This window comes from Gekko japonicus, unplaced genomic scaffold, assembly GCF_001447785.1.
Source record: "Gekko japonicus isolate JY-2015 unplaced genomic scaffold, Gekko_japonicus_V1.1 scaffold846, whole genome shotgun sequence".
NCBI lineage: Eukaryota > Metazoa > Chordata > Lepidosauria > Squamata > Gekkonidae > Gekko > Gekko japonicus.
The window spans coordinates 290135-311129 of NW_015164696.1; the positions used below are offsets into that span (position 1 = coordinate 290135).

A 20995-nucleotide genomic window follows, 5' to 3' on the forward strand; every position below is an offset into this window, starting at 1 on the left:
GCCCTACGAAAACTGAACAAGTCTGGCAGGGCACGGGGGTCATCCAGGAGTGCATCCCACAGGGTAGGGGCACACCACTGGGAAGGCCCTTCCCCTGGTGACCAGTGTTCCCTCTAAGCTGAGTGAGTGTGAGCTAGTTCACAGTTTTTTAGCCTCCGGCTCACACATTTTTGTCTTTGCTCAGGAAGGGATGGCTCCAGAGCAAACTAATTTATGCAGTAGCCAAATCACTTGCCCACAACTTTAATGCCTGTAGCTCACAGAGTAGATTTTTTGCTCGCAAGACTCCATTGCTTAGAGGGAACATTGCTGGTGACCGCTAACTGAGCCATCCTGAGGCCAGGCACCTGCAAGAGGCCCCGAGACAACAACCAAGGGAGCCTGGGGAGTTGTAGCAGGAGAGGAGGTCCTGGAGTTATTAGGGTCCCAGACCACTAAGGGCTTTAAAAGTTAACACCGGCTCCTTGAATTGGATCTGGAGACTTGATTGGTAGCCGGTGCAGCTGCTGCAGAATTGGAGTAATATGAGCTGACCATGATGTTCCAGTCGGCAGCCTGGCAACTGCATCGTGGACCACCTGCAGTTTCCAAAGCTTTTTCTAGGGTAGCCCTACGTAGAGTGAATTGCAGTAGTCCAGTCTGGCGGTGGCCATCGCGTGGATCAATGTGGCGAGGTCTGATCCAGGCAAATAAGGAGCCAGCAGGCCTGGTGTAGGTGAAAAAAAGCTGAGCGTGCTACCACGGACATCTGTTTATCCAATGATAGCACAGAATCCAACCCCACCTTGAGGCTCTGTACAGAATCTACAGCTGTCGACTGGGCACCATCAAGTTTCAGGAGTGACCCCCCAGCTAGCATCTCAGTCTTTCCCGGCCACGTATACATTAACTTGCAAGAAGAATCTCACCAGAAGAAAGCTGTTAGCTTCAGTGTAAAGATGAAAACGAAGTTCAAGTTGACTTCCTTTCCAGTTTGCGTTGGAGTCGTCACATGTCGCCGTTGCCTGTAGTTTTTTCCACCCACAACTCTTGTGCCTCTTTTCTTCCCTCTCGTTTAGGTCTGCGCTCATATTGTACAGGCCATCCGAATGGAAGCAACGCGCGTGCGTGAAGAATGGGAGCATGCGATTTCTAGCAAAGAGAATGCCAACTCTCAGCCCAGTGACGAAGACGCGTCCTCTGATGCCTACTGCTTCGAGCTGCTGTCCATGGTGCTGGCACTGAGTGGCTCCAACGTAGGGCGTCAGTATTTGGCCCAGCAACTCACTTTGCTTCAGGATCTCTTCTCGCTGCTGCATACGGCTTCTCCCAGGGTGCAAAGGCAGGTTAGTGCAGAATTAAAGCATGAAGCATAGGCAGGTGTCGTGGTCTCTCTCTTTTTTAATGTTAGGGTGTGTTTTTTTCTCTCCATGTGATTAAAAAGCTATGATTGGATTGATAGTTGGGACTCTGGAGAAAAAGTAACCAGCTTCAGTTCTTTTCCTAGGTGACATCCTTGCTGAGGCGTGTGCTGCCGGAGGTCACCCCTAGTCGCTTGGCTAGTATCATAGGAGTCAAGTCCCTGCCCCCAGCAGACATAAGCGATATCATTCATTCAACGGAGAAGGGGGATTGGAATAAGCTGGGGATCTTGGACATGTTCCTGGGATGCATTGCCAAAGCACTCACTGTACAGCTCAAGGCCAAAGGAACCACCATAACCGGTACAGCAGGTACTGCTGCCGGCAAAGGAGTGACTACAGTCACGCTGCCGATGGTTTTCAACTCCAGGTGAGCGGAAGCCACACTTTGTTTTAAGGCACAATCTTAAATGATCTTCAGTGCAATCGACAAGAGTTTTCGCTTTCCCTCCTGTTCATTCACACACTTCTAAAAAGATTGTTCAGAAACTGTGTTCTTGGAATGCGTCTGGGAAGACTGTACTGCTGAACTAAGGTTTAAGGTGTTACTCATTTGCTTCTCCTCCACACCCTGACTCGGTGAATTCTTTATTCTTTCTTCCCTAGCTATATTAGGCGAGGTGAAAGCCATTGGTGGATGAAGGGCTCGACTCCAACACAGATTTCAGAGATCATTATCAAGCTCATTAAAGACATGGCAGCGGTAAGTCCTAGAACGTGTAGCCGTTTCTCTTCCCTAGCATGACAAGGTTGCATTTTCTTGTGAAAAGGGTGAAATGATACAGGAGGTTCTGTTCACTGAGGCGGATCTTTCTGTGCCTTCCTGCTCTCTGCCAGAAGAGGCCATTGTGACATGCCCACCGTGCCATGGAAGCTGCAGTAAGGAAGGAGGAGTCAAGCAAAACCTCCCACCTCCTTGTTTGAACGGAAGGCTCGTAGGATCTCACCTATAACAAAGAAGGAACCATAATATTTTGCAGTCGAAATTCCAAACTCTAATCTCCAGCTATGAAAACTGCTGCACATTTAAGTTATGATAGTAGCTAGAGCAGAGAACCTTTATTTGGCATACCATAGATAGATCAAACAGGGGAGAGTTTAAGGGTAGGTACAAAGAACAACATCAATCAAAATTCCCAGTATCTCAAAAGCACAAAACAGTCCTAACATGGTTTACAAGATTTACAGGGTATTACTCTTGACTTCCATACATAGGTCAAAAATTCTGCGACAGATAGTGTTGTTGCTGGACTCTTGTCTGCTAGGAAAAAAGATAAGTCCCTATCCAGAAAGTCTCTCTGCATAGGGAAGAGAGGACGAATCAAGATATTGCGCATAGCGGAATATTTAGGACAGTGAAAAAGAATGTGCGTAACTGAATCGGGTTCCCCAAGATTGCAGTTGCAGAGTCTATCCTTATACGGGACACCCCTGTATCTACCTGAGACCACTACTGAAGGGAAAAGGTTGAACCTTGCAAGTATGATAGTAAAGAAAGCCTGCAGCTAAAATCTATCTGTGATTTCCACCCTGGAATTTTATGTGTCTGTCGCAGCCCCTCAATTAGAAAAGGTTTTGGGTAGATCGGGGTACTTTCAGAAATATCTCTCAGCTTTTCAAGACTTACAGTGCAATTCAAAGGAGAGTTACTCGGGTCTAAGCCCATTCATTTCAATGGTCTTAGACTGCAGTAACTGTCCTTAGGATTGCATTGTTAGACATTTAGTCTGGATAACTCATTGACATCATATGTTGTTGTTCAGTCACACAGTGGAGTCTAACTCTTCGCGACCTCATGGACCACATCACGCCAGGCCCTCCTGTCTTCCGTCGTGCTCCGGAGTTTGCTTAATTTCATGTTTGTTGCATTGATAACACTGTCTAACCATCTCATCCTGCAAACTGGACTTTTTAGTGTTATCGTTATAAATTTTAAGCCGTGCAATCAGTTATCTTTTAAAAAACAAAAATCAAAACACTGTTTCCATTTTCACGTCTGCCTGATAACACTAATCTTCATGACCTAAGCAAAGATTGTAAAGAGGTCCTTCTTCCATAGGGTCACTTGTCTGAAGCTTGGTCCCGTGTAACAAAAAATGCTATTGCTGAAACAATCATTGCTTTGACCAAAATGGAAGAAGAGTACAGGTCTCCCGTGCGGTGCATCGCAACAACTCGGGTAAGAATGTATTTGTTTAGAGAAATACTGATATAGTGGTATAGCAGCTACCGGTAGTTCTAGTAACATTGTATCTCATGTCGCCTTTTACTGCCTCTCTAAACTCATGGTCATGCTTTCAAATCTGGGACCTGTCATTACCTTAGACTTGTAGGGTGGGACCCACTTCTGATTTTATTATCTTTCATTCCCTTTGCTTCCTTCTCTCTGTTGTAGGGATGCCAGCCTCCAGGTGGGACTTGGGGATTCCCCCAGAATTACACCTCACCTCCAGACTACTGAGATCAGTTCCCCTGGAGAAAATGGATGCTTTGGAGGGGGGACTTTATGGCATGGTACCCCACTGAGGTTCCTGTCACTCCCCAGGCTCCATCCCCAAATCTCTAGGAGTTTCCCAACCTGGATCTGGCCACCCTACCCCACCCCCCACCCCCCGCTGTGGTGGTCAGGGAGCACCTGGGAACCTTACTGTGTTGCTGTGTCTTTCTCCTATTTTTTCTGTGTTTCTTTCTCCTAAAAACCCAAAAGAGTGAAAATGGAGGTCGTGCTTTAACTGATCCACATTAACCTAGGGTGCAATCCACCAGCTGAATACCAGTGCTCTTGATTAAGGGTTGTGTTTTGTAAAAATGGTTGTTTTTAAGAGCCTTACAGTTAACGGTGACAATTTTTTTTTAACAATTTGTAATCCACTGTTGTAGAGAGGGAATGTAGGTAATCATGTGTGGCAGACTAAAAACGTGTGCAGGGTTCCTTCCCCCTTTGTATTTTGATGATTCCAGTCAAAACTAATCGTAAAACTTTTACATGTTGCCGTTAAAATATGAATATTGCATTTAAATAAAATTCCACTTGGAAGTGCTCAATAATTTGAATCTGAATACTTTTAAAAGCTTGCCTAGCAATTCTTTTCTTGTGGAGAGTCATTGTTTCCCCAAGCATGGATCTAAGAAGGATTGTCTTGTTCTGCAAAAGTTCAGAATATGTAGCATAGAATTTATAATGTTACACTTAAACAAGGGATCTAATTCTACAGCGATACTGATACATGGCAATGCAGCATGTTTAGTTTTTCCCCACCATGCTTTCGTTAACACCTTGTTTACACCAGAACCTTATTTTAGAAGTGCCCAAAGATAAGAATGTAAGAATACACAACCATCCAGCTTCATGCAGTGCCACTAAAAAGACCAACCCTGTTGATTTAGAAAGTAAGAATAGTATATTATAATTGTATCATGGTAATTACCTGAAACCTGAGTCATCTGCGCCAACTGCAGAGCAGTTCAGGGAGCATCTCAACTGGAAAACGAGCAGTGAAAAGCCAGTCCGAAATGGTGACACGTGCCACTGAACATGTGTGAGAGGTTGCAAGACAGAATAAAGCACAGAGCAAGAACTGTTCGTTAAACATTACCTTCACTTTGCCAGGGTGCTCATACAAGCTTATATGTTGCTAAAACAAAAGAAGCCATCAGTGGCACCGGTCAGATTTGTCAACGCACAAGTTTCCCTGGACAAGAGCCCTCTTTGCCAGATGCAAATAAATAAAATAAAATGCAATCTGATGCTTCTAACAAAGTTGGGCTCTAGCCCACGAGAGCGTGGTAGTCTTTAAGGTGTCACAAGACTCCTTTTTGTATTTTGCTGCAGCCAACTAACATGGCTACCCCACTCGGATGTTGCTAAAAGACTGTGTATGATCTTGTTGTCTTCTCTCCCCCCCCCCCCCCCCCCAGCTCTGGCTGGCTCTTGCCTCTCTTTGTGTGCTGGACCAGGACCATGTAGATAGACTGTCCTCCGGACGATGGATGGGAAAGGATGGACAGCAAAAACAAATGGTGAGAAAAGGACAGGGGCTGGTTTCTGCTTTCCATTCCAGGTTTAGGTATTCTGAGCGTGGCCTTTGGGATCAAAAATCCCCAGATCCAAAGCCCTTCGCACCTCTAAAGAATGAAAACGTCAGCCAACGAAGGTCAACTGCATGGTGTGTGAGATCAGTTTCCTGAAGAGAGGCTGGGCAACAGAGTGCTGCGTTTGGTTGTTTTGAAAGTTCCTAAGGGTTTTGGTGGAAATCTTGAGGACTCTTTCATCTGCATAAAGAATTATTAAATGCCAAAACAAGAAATCTCAGGAAAACAAACTACCGGCTTACAAAAAGCAGGTTTTTGCCCTTTTATTCAGTCTTTAAAGGCAGCTGAAGAAGTTATTGTGCTGATATTGAGCATTTTCGTATGATCTTGTAACTTTTCCCAGGGCATGAGTGAACAGCAGGCTGGCCTTCCCTCTCAGCCTGTATTTGTAGCATTATCATAATTCTGTCTGAGTCTTCGTAATAACTGATCATTACGGTGTTGTCTATGTCTGTACACAGTGGTTTTCAAACTGTTTCTCAGGGCACCCTTGGTTCATGAGAAGCTTATGGGACCCCCCCCCCCCCCGCAAACGGGAACTCTCTAATGGCAGGGGAGTGTCCCTAAAAGACAACCTGCCCACCACAAATAGTCTTCCACTGTAATATATAGCGGTGGGAGGGTGTGTGTTAAGAACATGCACACAGTTCAATTTGGCTGACATCCAAACTGCCCTGTGGATGTAATTGAATAGGTGTCCTAGAATATGCCCATAACCTGCTACGCACAGAATTTCTATGGCGGGTGCTCAGGGGTTCCTCATCTGATAGTTGATGTAGAGAGGATTGCTGGCTTGTTACAACATAGAGCCCACTAAGCCTTAATACCCTCAATCTATGGCCTACCTCATCCCCAATTCATTTAAAAAAACAAACAAACCCAAATGATTGGGGCCAGAAAAATAAACAAATACTGTCCTTTTCTTTAGCGTTCAGTGTTCTGTGGTACCTTTTCGAAATATATTTCTGCTTAAAAGTATCCTGTAGTGTTTAAAACTGCAAGTATACTTCATCTCCCCTTTTGGATGGAGAGAAGGTTTAACCTGAGATGAAACCATTCCATTTTTTTTCCAGCCTATGTGTGATAACCATGATGATGGGGAAACTGCTGCTATCATCCTGTGTAACGTCTGTGGGAATCTGTGTACAGATTGTGATCGGTTCCTGCATCTCCATCGACGCACAAAGTCACACCAAAGACAGGTAAGAAGCATTTTTAAAGGAAAAACCTTGGAAGGCAAGGGTGTAATCCCACGCATGCAAACACCATCGTGAAATCAAATTTAATGCTGTTTTGGTTGAACCCGACAGGTATTCAAGGAGGAGGAGGAAGCGATCAAGGTTGATCTTCACGAAGGCTGTGGTAGAACCAAACTGTTTTGGCTGATGGCACTGGCAGATTCGAAGACCATGAAGGCGATGGTGGAGTTCAGAGAACAAACAGGTGGAAAATTTTCATTTCATCCTTTTTTACCCTCTGCAGGGGAGTTGTTGCTATTATAAGAGGGGATGTTATTCTCCTGTTGACTTTTCACCCAAAGAAAACGTAATTAATTTACTACCAAACCCAGAATTATCCAGAAGATAAAGTACACAACTAAGTCAGTGGCTCTAAACACAGAAATATTGCTAAGTATTCCTCGGGCTCAATAACTGAAGGGAAGGGGGGCCAAGTAGGAAACAAACTCGAGGAAACAAACTAGATGGCTCAGTGCTCAAAGTCTGAATACTTATGGAAATGGGAAGAGATAAGAGATTCTGTTTTTGTAATCTATGCAGGTTGTACAATTCACCATAGCTTTTGAGGTTGTTGGGTTTTTTTAATTTAATGCAGAGTACTCTCATTCCTATACATAGTGTTGCAGTCCCCAAATCAGGTTAGTTCATGTAGGGTTATCTCAGATATAACTTACAGGCAGAATCTATGTCAGCGCTCCTAAGTTTCTGGTTTCAGACCCCAGCATCCCCAGTTTAATGATCTCTGGGATCAGGGCTAGGGGAGACCCCCCCAGCTGAGACCTTCGAGTAGGGATCCCTAGCCTTTTTGAGCCTGTGGGCACCTTTGGAATTTGGACACAGGGTGGTGGGTGCACCCACAAAACGGCCCCTGCGGGAAGCAGAGCCCCGTACAGAGGAAGCCCAAGGGCAGGAGACACGAGGAGTAATTTTTTAAAATACACTGGGGCAGAAGAGCATGAGAAAGAATAAAAGCAACACTATAGTGGCAGCTGCCACGGAAACAGTGTTATTTTAATCTGCACTGCCCCCCCCCCCCCGACCTCGCCTACTTTCTAAAAACACTCTGCGGGCACCAGGAAAGGTGTCCCCGGGTGCCAGGCCAGGGGCCTGTGTTCTAGAGGCATTACCAATTAAAGGCAGAAATACTGAGTCATGTTGAATAGTGGTCTGACCCAGGGTTATATGAAGCTACGTGGTTATTAAGGAAGGGCCATAGCTCAGTGTTGGACCACATACTTTACATGCTAAGGGTCCCGGATCCAGTCCCTGAGAGCTCAGGGAGCAGGAATGGAAAAGATCTCTGCTTGAGACACCAGAGAGCTCCTGCTAGAGGAGACAGTACTGGGGGCAGAATGAGTTAATGGTCTGGCTAGGTCTAAAGCATCTTTACTGCTTCAGCCAGCATGTTTCTTCCACTGACAGTACTTTGTTCAGCAGCTGTATTTACCCAATTGCTTGTTTGATCCATTTCTGCACAGATAAACGTTAACTTTCTCCAGTGCGTAACAGTGAAATAGCATTCAGGAGTTCTGATCTCTCCCCCCACCCCCCTTTTGATTTAGGCAAACCTACCACAAGCAGTTCTGAAGCGTGTCGTTTCTGTGGCTGCAGAAATGGGACAGAATTATCAGCCGTGGGCAGCGTCTGTTCTGATGCCGATTGCCAGGTCTGTGGTGTTTTTAAACCCTGGAGTCACTGGGACTCCATTGCATGAATCTGTGAGGCAAGTTAATCCAGAGCGGATGGAGCGTTTTGGTTCACAACTGAAAGGCTCCGCTGTAAGCTGCAGATGTATGTTAGAAACCTCTGACAAGTCTGTTTATTTTCCCCGAAAGATTGTTGGGAGGGAGTTATATGAAGCAGAAGGTTATCATTTCCTCTGTTCCCCTGAAAAATCTGCCCTAGGGGGTTCTGTAGGAATGCTTGTGAGTGTAAATATATGGCTAGAGGAGGGGAAGCTCAGCACCCACTGCTGCTTTGCTCTTCCAAAAGCGCTGTTTTTAAGGGGAGAAGCTGGCTTCTGGAACTTCCTTCCATGTATTTGCAAACGACATAAAACTTGGAGACTTAGGCTCTGTTCACAGACATGACAAAAGGAACAACACGCAAAGGCTTTGTTCATGATAAACACAGACCTGTTGTAACTGTTGCATTCGCACCCTCATTCTGTCCCCTTCCCTCGTACCAGATTGACTTTCGCTTGTGACTGCCAAACACGGGCAACTTGCCTTTCTTCCTTACCCATGTAATCAGGATTCTCAACCACGATTTAATCTTGGTCACTGATCATATGATCAAAGCTCTGATTTGTCTGTGAAGTCAGAACTGATCCTCAGTCATTCAGTTAATTCATCAGCGAAGACTATGCAAGCAGTGTACATGTTCTCTCTCTCTCTCTCACACACACACATACAGAAACACTCTTAGCGAGTACTTTAAAATGATACAGATTTGTATCCAGCAGTACAAAATAAAATTTATTCTTAACTGCCAGCTTGCCCGGTGCTGTTCACTTCTGAAGGAAGTTGTGGAATTTCCTGTCCGGGAGGATTTTAAGGCGAGACTTGAATGAGCACCACTTTGCTGTAGTGGTTACGGACACAGACGCTAATCTGGGAGAACTGGGTTTGATTCCCCACCCCTCCACTCACAGCCGCTGGGTGACCTTGGGTCAGTCATAAGTTCTCTCAGAGCTGTTCTCTCAAAAGCAGTTCTGGAAAGAGCTCTCTCAGCCCCACCTACCTCACAGGGTGTCTGTTGTAAACTGCTCTGAGACTCCGAGGGAAGGGCGAGGTATAAATCCAATCTCCTCTTCTTAAAGGGCTATTTTTCTGTAACCCGTCCCCCCCCCCGCTCCTGATTTTGAGATAACGTGGCAGCACCGCCTAACAGTTCCTTCCCCTGGCCCCCCCAGGGCACCAATATACCTGCAGTTCCTTTCTCTGCTTGCCAGACCTAGACTTTTCAGTCAGCAGTGAGAGATAAAGAGAAGAGACAGCCGAGTGGAACGATAACGCACTTCTATCTTGCCTCCTTCACCCTCCTGTTGTTCAGTCAGACAGCTGCCAAGCACGGGTCTCTCCGTCTCTCCCCCAGCCCCTTGTCCATGTCCTCGTGATGGTTGAACTACCTCTCCAAGTAAAAAAGAAAGGAACCACTGTTCTCATAAAAACAAAGAAGCATGCACAGGACCCCGTCACTGCTGTCTGTCTAGCGTTAGTATCTGCATACCTAATTTATCTTTACGCTGTCAGTTTACAATGTCTGCTTTCGGTAGGAATACGCAAAGATCGCTTGCAGCAAGACTCACCCCTGCGGCCATCCCTGTGGAGGCGTCAAGAATGAGGAGCACTGTTTGCCCTGCCTGCACGGCTGTGACAAGAGCACCACCACTCTGAAGCAAGATGCTGACGACATGTGCATGATCTGTTTCACGGAAGCGCTTTCAGCAGCACCAGCCATTCAGGTTTGAATTGAGGGTTTTTAAGACGTGAAATCTCCTGAACTTGTAAAGCGTTTACGGTACGGTGGGAGAAGAACCCTAGTAAAAACAATAAATTGCCAGTGTGCCTATTTTAGGTATGGGGTGTCTGTCATGTTCAACTTTGTATTACCTTCCTGCGACTTAATGGGGAAATCTACCCCAGTGTCATGTTCAGTTGGTGTGCTGGGATTCAAGTGGCTTAGTTAGTGCTGAAGGAATGCTTATTTGGGATCTGGAGCGTAATGTTCACCGTCTGTTCTTTTTTTTCCTGGGCCCCAAAATTCGGTTCTGGTGCCAAATTGAACATGTCCTGTCCCGTCTCCAAGTGCCAGGGCCCCTGAAAAACAGAATACTGGGTTGTGTACAGAGATCATGAATTGGCAACATCGCAGTTTCCAAGAATTTAAAAATACCTGGCTCTTAATAAGTTGTGTAAACTGGGGATTGAATAGTGTAGATTCAAGTGGAAGCCTATTTGAGCGGGTTGCTGTGGGTTGGATTCAGCAGCCCTTGGGCAGAAGACATCAGTAGATGTTCCCCACCAGTTCCTTCAGATACTTGGAAAGCTGATTCCCAGGGTCACGGGAGCTGCGTGGATGAACAGCATATAGGTTGGGGGGGGCAGCAGTGTGGATGGGGGCCCTCCTTGCTGCAGCCCCTAGACTCACGTGGCTGTTGGTGCACACGGGTCTTGCAAAAGTCTGTGTGCCTTTTAATGGATCCAACCCTATGCTCCCTATGAAGGTCTTATAAGGCCACCTGCATTTGGTATAGATATATTGTGTGGCTTAATATGACTACGTCAACATAACTGTTTCATCTGGTGATCCCTCAGTCATCTCTTCTTCCCACCTTATGTTCTAATGACTGTTTCTCTGTGTTTATAGATATGTATTTTAGTGTTGGTGTTCATTGTTTTCATGATTTGTTTAGGACAGAAAGGCAGGGTACAAATTTAGTAAGTAAATAAATACATAAATTTTAACCAGGCCGTTTGCTTTAAAGTGGTCAAGGGTTATATCTGAACACCAAAAACACGGTTAAGGTTTTGCCACACACCACAACATGAAATCCGTATTTTAAGTGTACCTTTGCAACCCATGGTTTGTGTTAACCACGGGTAAATATCAGGCCTGAGAATGTTAGATCTCATCACTTGCAGGGTGACAAATGAGCTCCACAGCTGTTTCTTTATGCACGCCTTCTGGTATCAGGGCTTCATTTGACAGGCTAAACCATGATTTTGTTAGACAGTCGTCTTAAATGCAATAAAGTACAATGTTTGTTCTGAGACTTATTTAAATTTCAGTCAGGGCATTGTGTAACTTCAGCATGGATTTATCACTTCCTGAATAATTGACTATCAACTAATTCTCCCATCCTAGGGTTTAACAAACTGTGTCTTACCTAAAGAGCACCACTTTATTGGTTCAAGGTGCATGTTTCTTAAGATTTCATTGAGGTTACTGTACTTTATGTGGTCACTGGTGAAAATCAGTTTTTAAAATACTTGAGTGTGTGTGTGTGTGTGTGAAATCACAGTAACAAATGGATTTGCCGTTTCCTCCTAAGCCGCTTAAGCAAAGCTTAATGCTATCAGTTTGTCCACAGCAAACTCCCTGACCAGAATTGTGAATCTCCTTTTCACAGCTGGACTGCAGTCATATATTCCATTTGCAGTGCTGCTGCCGAGTCCTAGAAAACAAATGGCTTGGACCGCGGATAACATTTGGGTTCATGCTGTGTCCAATTTGCAAGGTGAGTCCACAGAGCCGAGGGCCATTTTGATATCTTCAGAACAGGGGTCATTTTGTAGAAAAAGAGGTGCAGGAGCTCATTAGCATAACTCATTTGCATATGCCACACCCCCTGACATCGCCGGACGTGTGTCAGAAGGCAACACCCACCGCTCAGGCTCCACTGGACTGTTTTGGATTGCTAGCTATTGGGGGGGGAGCGCATATCTGCCCTCACAGAGGAGGGAGAGCTTGTACCTGAAGTCGGGCCGGGGGGTGGGGGGCTCTGGGCTCTGCAACTTACCTGGCTGCTTCTTGCTCCTTGTGGCCCAACTGAGGGCTGCTGGGAGCAGGGGGCTGCTGGGAGCTTGTTGCATGTGCCCGCCCCTTGGGCTCCTTACTGCCAGAGCTCCGCTCCTGTGCGTTCCTGCAGGAAATGACCCCTGCTTCAGAAGCAATTTTAGTGAAAAGGGGATAGACTCACTGGTTTGGGTTTTTTTTCATATGATCTTATACTAGGAGGAACTGTGTAAACATTGCTATGAATAGAACTGAAAGTGATAGCCTTTGTGGATCATAACATTGTTTATAAGAAGCAAAAGAGAGCTGCATACATCTCTTAGGATCAGTGCTATAATTCCCACTGATGTTCGGGTTGCCTGGTCCCGTGGGGTTTTCCTGATTGGGGGGGGGGGTTCTTTCCTGCTGCCAGCCAGCTGGGCGGGGGGGGGGGGGAACCCTGCCCCCAAGAGCAACCCCCCAGCAACCCCTACTACAAGATTTAAAGGGCCTTCCAGCTGGCCCTTTAAATCTTGCAGGAGAGAAGGAATAAGAGGGGTGGCTGTGCGTGCCTGCCCTCCAAGCTATGAATTCGGGGCTTGGAGAGCAGGCACGCGCAGCCTCCCCCCACCTGTTCCCAATAGCGTTTAAAGAGAGTCTTTAAACACTATTGGGAAGAGGCGGGGGACACGGGCTTGCCCTCCAAGCGGCTTTAAATGCTTTCGGCAAGAAGCAGGGGCCTCCGGTCCCCAACATGATGACATCACTTATGTGTGACATTATCACATTGGGGACGTCCCCACCCCCTCCAGTAATGCCCCCCCCCAAAATACCCTACTGGGGACTTGGAGGGATCTGATAGATGGATAAAGGTAAAGGTTCCCTTGCTCGACAGCCAGTTGAGTCCGACTCTAGGGTTGCGGTGCTCATCTCCGTTTCAAAGCCGAAGAGCCAGCACTGTCTGAAGACGTTTCCGTGGTCATGTGGCCGGCATGACTAAACACCAAGGCGCACAGAACCTTCCCACCGAAGTGGTACCTATTTATCTACTTGCAATTTCTTGCTTTCGAACTGCTAGGTTGGCAGGAGCTGGATAGATAGGTACAAATTGGCTTAAACTCACCAGTAAAATTACCTTTGAGATTATAGTTTGCCACTGCTGCTGCTAGGAAGTACAGTGCCTTGCACAAAAAATGTGAATGATTCGAGTAGGTCATTTCTTCAGTGTCCACGCTGATGGTTAAAAAATTACAGAACATTTTCAACGTGGTTGTTTGTTCGAGAGAAATGGAAGCTTGGTAGTGCGTCATCTGCGTAACAAGCAAACAAATTGCTGGAAAGCATCAAGAAATCTGTTTATGTATGTATTTAAAATATCTACATGCCGTCTCTTCAGAGAGCTGCGCCCGGTCACTCACAAAGTAAAACAAGATGAAGTTCATTAAAATTAACCACTGTTTAAAAACTCAGGAGTATAAAAGCGCATAAAATGACAGAGCATAGAACGTTTGGTGGCTTAAGTAACCCTCACAAGAATCCACAGCCTCAAAGCAGATTGTCAAAAGCCAAAGATCAACCTGGAGCTAAAAGCCAGGGTCAAAAGAAATGTTTTGGCCTGACCCTGAAAAGACAGCAAGGCAGGCACGAGGTGAGCCCCAGGCAGAGAGAGGGGATCCCCGTCTCTGGTTGCCACCCACTTTGCCTCTGCAGAGCAGGTTAGTAACATGCACTTTGGGAAAGCTAAAGGGAGAGCAGTTAACTGTTTTACATAATGTGATAGTGAGGGGACATCCTGTGAAATTAATGTACAGGAAGTATTGAAAAGGATTGTTTAAACCAAATACTTTTTGTTGCTAGTCTTTGCTACTCACAGCCAATAATGTCGTTTCAAATGCAGAGACAGTTTTATGGAAGCAAGAAATATCAAGGGCCTGTAGCCATAAGAAGCTCTGTGTCATCGAATATGATAAGAGTGCTTCTAAATATTGTTCTGATCAAGGAGGGAAACAATACTTTACTCTCCCGCAGTCTTTGTGTACCCCAAACTAGAGTTACAAGAGACCTCACCTACAATGCTCCCTCTATGCTGTGGAGTCTTGTGAACAAAAATTCCACTTTGTGACCTAGTGACATTAAAGTTGCAAGCGAGCAATTTGGCTCCTGCATAAATTAGTTTGCTCTGGAGCCCTCCTTCCTGAGCTAAGACAAAAATCTGTGAGCCAGAGGCTAAAGAACTGTGAGCTAGCTCACACTAACTCAGCTTAGATGGAAAACTGCTCACCTAGTGTTGGGGCTCTCTCTCTTGTAAAATAAATAATCTTGCTTTTGTCGTGGTTTTAATCTGTTAACAGACTGAGCACTTAGGGGCTCAGTACTGCAAGTTGCTTACTGCTTTCTCTTTATTTTGTTACAGAACAAAATTAATCATACAGTATTAAAGGACTTGCTTGATCCCATCAAGGAGCTTTATGAAGATGTAAAGAGGAAAGCTTTGATGAGATTGGAATATGAAGGGCTGCACAAGAGCGAGGCCATCACAACGCCGGGCGTTCGGTTTTATAATGACCCTGCTGGATATGCCATGAACAGATATGCGTATTATGTTTGTTACAAGTGCAAAAAGGTATGGCTCCAGCGCTGAGACTAATTTGGGAGGTTAACCAGAAAGTGAGCTGTTGAGAAGCTGGCGCTGTATGAATCAAACTCTGGCTTCGTTCAGACTTAAAAAACAAACTTTGGGTTGTTTGTTACAAGAATGAGGAAGGAACAAAGGTACAGGAATATGCTAGGAGAGAAAACTTAAAACGCAGTGCACATTCCTGTCTTGTCCAAAAGACCTTGAGTTTTTGAAAATTCCTGTTGAGCAGAAAGCCGTATAACTCATACGTACACTGTTCAGTTTTCAGAACCTTAATTCGGCATATTCACTTGTGCATATAAATTCTGAGTCTTTTAAAGAAAGGGGGAAGGCACAGCACACAACAAAAGGTAATAGTGTTTGGCAAGTTTTCTGAAAAAGAACTTGCTAGTTACCCATCATAATATTTGTATTTGTCATGTCATACAAATGATGAACTTGCACTGTGAGAGCCAGTTTGGTGTAGTGGTTAAGTGTGCGGACTCTAATCTGGGAGAACTGGGTTGGATTCCCCACTCCTCCACTTGCACCTGCTGATGTGACCTTGGGTCAGCCACAAGCTCTGGCACAGCTGTCCTTGAAAAAGAGCAGTTTGTGTCAGAGTTCTCTCAGCCCCACCCACCTCACAGGGTGTCTGTTGTGGGGAGGGGAAGGGAAAGGAGTTTGTAAGCCACTCTGAGACTCCCAAGTGAAGGGCGGGGTATAAATCCAATCTCTTCTCTTCTTCTTCTTCTTCTGTGTTTTGATTTTTTCCCCACTCCCTTTAGTATGTTCCTGTGCCTTTGTTCTTTCCCGTGTCTTAGAGGGTTGTCTCTTTTTTATTGAATCTCTGTCATGTTACAAGAACAAACCTTGCCAGCCTTAAAGCCCATCATTGACAGCTGGGATGCTGAAGATTTCCTAGTTCCTGAGGAACTGTGGTACACCTTGATATCCAAGTGACAAACTGGGGGTTGTGCTCTTGCATACAAAGCAGGATTTTCTGCAGATTCCTGGTCCGTAGGCATGAGGATGAACTGTAACTGCTTGTTTTCTCAAATTTGGATGTTAAGACCAGCTCTGCTTTCTTGGGAATTGATCAGTCTCCCCATATGTGAGCTGAACACAAAGGGAGAGGGCAGTGCAGGCAAGGCTGCAGATATCCAAGGCTTGTTCTTACAATGAACAGACTTCATTAGTCTGAACAGAGACCCTGTCATTTTGAGTAAGAGAGAAAATGCACCCTGCATGATAAAAATCACATGCGTTGTACATGTTTGAAGAGATACATGAACTTGCTGCACTAGCCAGACAAAAAGGGGGGAAATGCCAGGTGATAGTTGACTGATATATTGTACAGTATATATGATATTATATTGTACAAAGTTTCAATGTGTTTCACCATGCAGGCTTCATCAGGGGGACTTAGAGCATTTGCCTAGTGCTGCAATGATAGTTCGGGCACAAGGTGAATGCTCCAATGCTACACGGCGAAAAACGTAGAAACTTTGTACAATAATAAATAGTCAGCTATCAGCTGGCATTTTTCCGCTTTTTGTTCTGCAGGCTAAAATCTGCCCATCTTTAAGGATGACGGTTGTAATCCTAGGCGGCAGCCGGCCTGTTTCCGTGGGGCATTAGCTTGACATTATAATAGACATGTCAAATTTCAGAATGCATCTTGATGCCTGATACGTTGAAAAGTATACAGTTATGTAGTTCTGCTGGGCAGGGAAATGAAGCAAGAATGAAAGAGAACACAGCCAGCCCAGCGCTTAGTTTTCTCATTCTTTCTCTGCTGTATCCTGCCTGCTGTACTGCCCCTACTGTCTGATATGGGACCTTGAGAGACTAAAGCAGTTTAAATATCATCATTTGTTAAGCCTGGAGAAGGTTTAGACCAGGGGTGTCAAACATGCTGCCCGGGGGCCGGATCAGGCCCCCGGAGGGCTTCTATCAGGCCCGCAGTGGAACTGGCTGTCTTCTGCTTCTTCTTCCAGTTCTGCTGCTGCTGCGTCATTATAGGTTTGCAGCTTACAGATACACACCTGAACAGCATACTCAAGATTGCAACAGAACAGACATTTTGATGCAATAATTCAGAGCAAGAGGTGTCAGTTAGACACTGTTAAATAAACAAAATATAGCAAGAGTGCTAAGTTTTTAAGAAAAACCCTTTGTGTTTGTGTCCTTTATAAAGTTTATATCTCTGCTACCTGTCCTTACATTTTATGACACACATGGCCCGGCCCAACAAGGTCTCATTTATGTCAGATCCGGCCCTCATAACAAATGAGTTCGACACCCCTGGTTTAGACCTCTGCAGTGGGACAGGGACAGACTGTACGAGATAATGGCGTGCATCACCGGCTTCCCTTACCAGATGAGAATTATTTTGGAGATGCCACAAGCTAACTTTGTGGGGCTTCACGTTTCACGCCCAAGTTATTTTTTATTTCTTCCTTAGGCTTATTTTGGTGGAGAAGCCCGTTGTGATGCTGAGGCGGGCCAGGGGGACGACTATGATCCGAGGGAGCTCATTTGTGGTGCCTGCTCTGATGTTTCCAGGGCTCAGGTAGGCAAGCCTTTTCACAGGGGCCTAACCTCTGGAAAACCTTTCAGATATATAGAAAGCAAGACACCACACTCTGCTGAGATGAACACACGGGTTCTCCCCTTTTTCCTCTCCACAGATGTGTCCTAAACATGGTACAGATTTTCTAGAGTACAAATGCCGCTATTGCTGCTCTGTGGCTGTGTTTTTCTGCTTTGGGACGACACATTTCTGCAATGCTTGCCATGACGACTTCCAAAGAATGACGAGCATTACTAAAGAAGAACTTCCACATTGTCCTGCAGGTAACATTTTAGTGTACAATTAAGAGAACCTGTATGGTGTATGTCGGAAATATATGTGTTGCAAGGTGTAAAATTTAGTCATTATAAGGTTAATGTGCTTACATTGTGTGCTATTGTTTAGACTGACCTGGAAGGGAACCTGACACAGAGTCAATGGAGAGAAAGCCCGGGAAACTGAAGCCTACTTACTAACAATCATTGGTTAATACATTCAGATGATTTCCTTCTAGGGGTCAAGAAGAAGAAGAAGAATCTCCATTGTTGTAGACCGTATGGTCAAAGATGTAGTCTTAGGTGTCTTTGTTGTTTTGTGTCAGGCTAAAGGATCTGGAAGACCCCGGTTCAAATCCTCACTCTGCCATGGAAGCTCACCAGGCGACCTTGGGCCAGTCACAGCCTCTCAGCCTAACCATCATAAGGATAAAACGGAGGAGAGGAGAGGCGTGCAAGCTGCTTCGGGTCCCCTTTAGGGGGGAGTAAGGCCGGGGATAAATAAATAGCGTATCGTGGGGGGGGAGTTGTTGTTGTTGTTTAAGCCCCCCGGGAGGGGATTTTTTATTATTTTTATAATACTACACAAACTACAAAGAAAAAAGGGGGGGGCTACACTAGGGAGAAAGGAAAGTAACCCACACTAACTAAAAACCCAAGAGTAGGAGATCATTACCCTGTTAAACTACAGTTAGTAATAAAAAAGCTGTTAGTAAACAATATACTTTGTGAGATCCTGTTTTTCTAAGCTTATATGTTAGTTTATTACTTGTTTTTAGAAGATCCCCAGAACATCTCCTCCAGCTCGCTTCATAAAGGCAATTTTCAGAGTCCTTCTGCCTTTACATCTATGCTAATTCTCTCTACAATCTTGATGGCTTCTTAGACGTTCACTTAGAAATTCTACAACCCAGTCTTCCTCTGTCTCCAAAGGGATAAAACCGCCGATCTTCAGCCTCTTCCTCTTTGGTCTCATCCTCAGGGCCCAGTGGCATCTCAAAGGCTTCTTGATCTTGGGGGCAGATTCAAACTCTTTTTTATCATCTGGATTTAAGATGATGCTTTCTGAAGACACCTGCAAGGAAGTAATTAAGTCCTTGTAATTTTCTGTTTCTCTCATGCTTTTCCTCCTTGTCTCTTTGAGATCGCTGTTAGTTTTAGTGTCCATCTCTTTTACTTTGACAGCCCTCTGTTCCATTTTTCTGCTGTTGTTGCCGACTGCAGCTGCCGGGACATGAGTTGTTGATTTATCTTGGCAACCTGATGGTTAATACCAACAAGTTGCTCCAGAATCGGCTTGGTGGGGTGGCTTCGTCTATGAGTTCTATAACGTTCACTTCCCTTCTTCTCGGAGTTGTTTTCGCTGACTTTTTTAGAGTGACCGCCATTATATACCGCCATTATAACACTTGATTTTCAATATAAAATTGTTTTCTCCCCGGCTCTGAAAATCGCTTATATGCTTTTAAAGTCCTTCCAAAGTATCCGTTTGCAGTCGCCTCTCCCCCCCCCTTCCACTTATGTAAATGAGTCAGACAAGCATCTCTCTCTCAGCACGATTCCAATCGCTCAAGAGGTTTCGGGGGGGGATTCTCGCTTCAAAGTATCCGTTTACAGTTGTCTCTTTCTCTCTCTTTCTCTCTCCCTCCCACCTCCACTTATGTAAATGCGTCAGAGAGGCGTCCCTCTCTCAGCACGGTTCCAATCACTTAAAAGGTTTCGGAGGGGGGGGGATTTACGCTTTTATTTACAATTCGCTCATTTTAACTCACAGTTCATTGTTGGTCTTTATCCTGACCATGCTCGTAATCGCTCCTTCGCCAGATCTCCTGCGCTTGACTGGGTCGGCACAGCTTGTGCCTCGCTAAGAGGACGCAGACAGCGGGGGGGACCGTCAGGGCGGAGGGCAGCCTCAATTTCCCTGCAGATAGCAGGAAAAGAGGCTCACCCTCAAAAGCCCCATGGCCTGGGGGGTCTCCCTGACCCCCCGTGGAGATGCCGATCCAGCGGCACTCCTCCCCTCCGCAGCTGTGCGGTGCGCTTTCCCGGAACAACGGGAAAGATGTCCGCCATTGTTGTGCCGTAGACTCCGCCAATATAAATAGCGTATAGTTAAGATACATAAGCTCTTTGGAAATCAGCCAGTGTGCCAAATAATTCTGCCACCTTCTCTTATTACCTTGCTCTTCCAGAAAAGCTTTAGAAGCACAAGGAGAAAATTCCTTCATGCAGCAGGCCAGAGTCTCTGGTTTGTTCTGTTCCCTCTCAATCCTGGTGTGGAATCTTGTTTTAAAGAAGGGAGCCACAGTGCTTGATTTGAATTAAAGAACAAGTTGGTTTCCCATGGCTAATTTTCAGACTGTATGTAAAGGGACTGGGGAGGGGAGGGTTTCGGAGACTCGTTCCCAGAACAACAAACCACATAAGTCATGGCCAGTTAAATAATAGCAGCTTCCTGTGTATTCCCAAAGGGAGATTCTCAATTGGCCGCTTTCTCCCAGCATGCCTTTGTTGTGTAACCTAAGATTGTTTGCACCTAGAACAGTTCTAACCACATTGCACAGCAAGAACTTCCTCTGTTATCTTAAAGGTCAAGCTGCAGAGTAACGCCTTGACCTCCTCCCCATTTTGGATGTTTTCGAAACCACAGGAAGCATTCTTTGTCATTCAGAAGGTGACAGTATCACATTGTGAGCTTTGGTCGGGCCTGAGGAAGGTGCTTCGAAGTCCCTTGCTCGGCTACAGGAGTCGCAAGGCACTTCAGGCAAGGAATCCTGGTGCCCGCAGTTAGTTTTGCAGCCTGCCTGAGACTCTGAGGGCGTGCCTCGTCAAGCTGCCCCGCAGCAGGCAGCTCTTGGGAGACACACTCGCTGTCAGCACAAGCCTCCCGTGCTTTGCCAAACCAGCTGCTCCGGCTTGTGCCAGACTCTCCTCCTACAAAGCAAAGCCTGCTTTCCGCAAGCAGAAGATCAAGGCCACTTCCACATGACAGCGTTTTCCCGAGGAAGCTCTGGTGTCACCACAACTGCCAGTGCAGTGGAACAGCAAAGGGCCATCCGGCTGGCACCTTTCCCTAGATTGTCCAGTCTCCGTGGTGGCCACCCTGCCCCAAAAGGGGTTTCCAGAGGTTGTTTTATATATACATATCCATCCATCCTGTAATAGGCATAGAGGTAAAGGTAAAGGTTCCCTTGCTCGAAAGCCAGTCGAGTCCGACTCTAGGGTTGCGGTGCTCATCTCCGTTTCAAAGCCAAAGAGCCAGCGCTGTCCAAAGACGTTTCCGTGGTTATGTGGCCAGC

General features: G+C 45.7%; 1 protein-coding gene across 1 annotated transcript in view; it reads left to right on the forward strand.

Moving 5' to 3' along the window:
- Nucleotides 1-20995, forward strand: part of MYCBP2 (MYC binding protein 2, E3 ubiquitin protein ligase) — a 184237-nt gene that overhangs the window by 161472 nt on the left and 1770 nt on the right. The window contains exons 71-83 of the mRNA XM_015409457.1: nucleotides 1059-1325; nucleotides 1487-1770; nucleotides 2007-2103; nucleotides 3460-3579; nucleotides 5319-5420; nucleotides 6566-6694; nucleotides 6803-6935; nucleotides 8293-8396; nucleotides 10008-10196; nucleotides 11865-11972; nucleotides 14643-14852; nucleotides 17314-17421; nucleotides 17540-17708. Of these exons, the coding sequence (XP_015264943.1) occupies nucleotides 1059-1325; nucleotides 1487-1770; nucleotides 2007-2103; nucleotides 3460-3579; nucleotides 5319-5420; nucleotides 6566-6694; nucleotides 6803-6935; nucleotides 8293-8396; nucleotides 10008-10196; nucleotides 11865-11972; nucleotides 14643-14852; nucleotides 17314-17421; nucleotides 17540-17708 (2020 nt within the window). The remainder of the gene's footprint in view (nucleotides 1-1058; nucleotides 1326-1486; nucleotides 1771-2006; nucleotides 2104-3459; nucleotides 3580-5318; nucleotides 5421-6565; nucleotides 6695-6802; nucleotides 6936-8292; nucleotides 8397-10007; nucleotides 10197-11864; nucleotides 11973-14642; nucleotides 14853-17313; nucleotides 17422-17539; nucleotides 17709-20995) is intronic.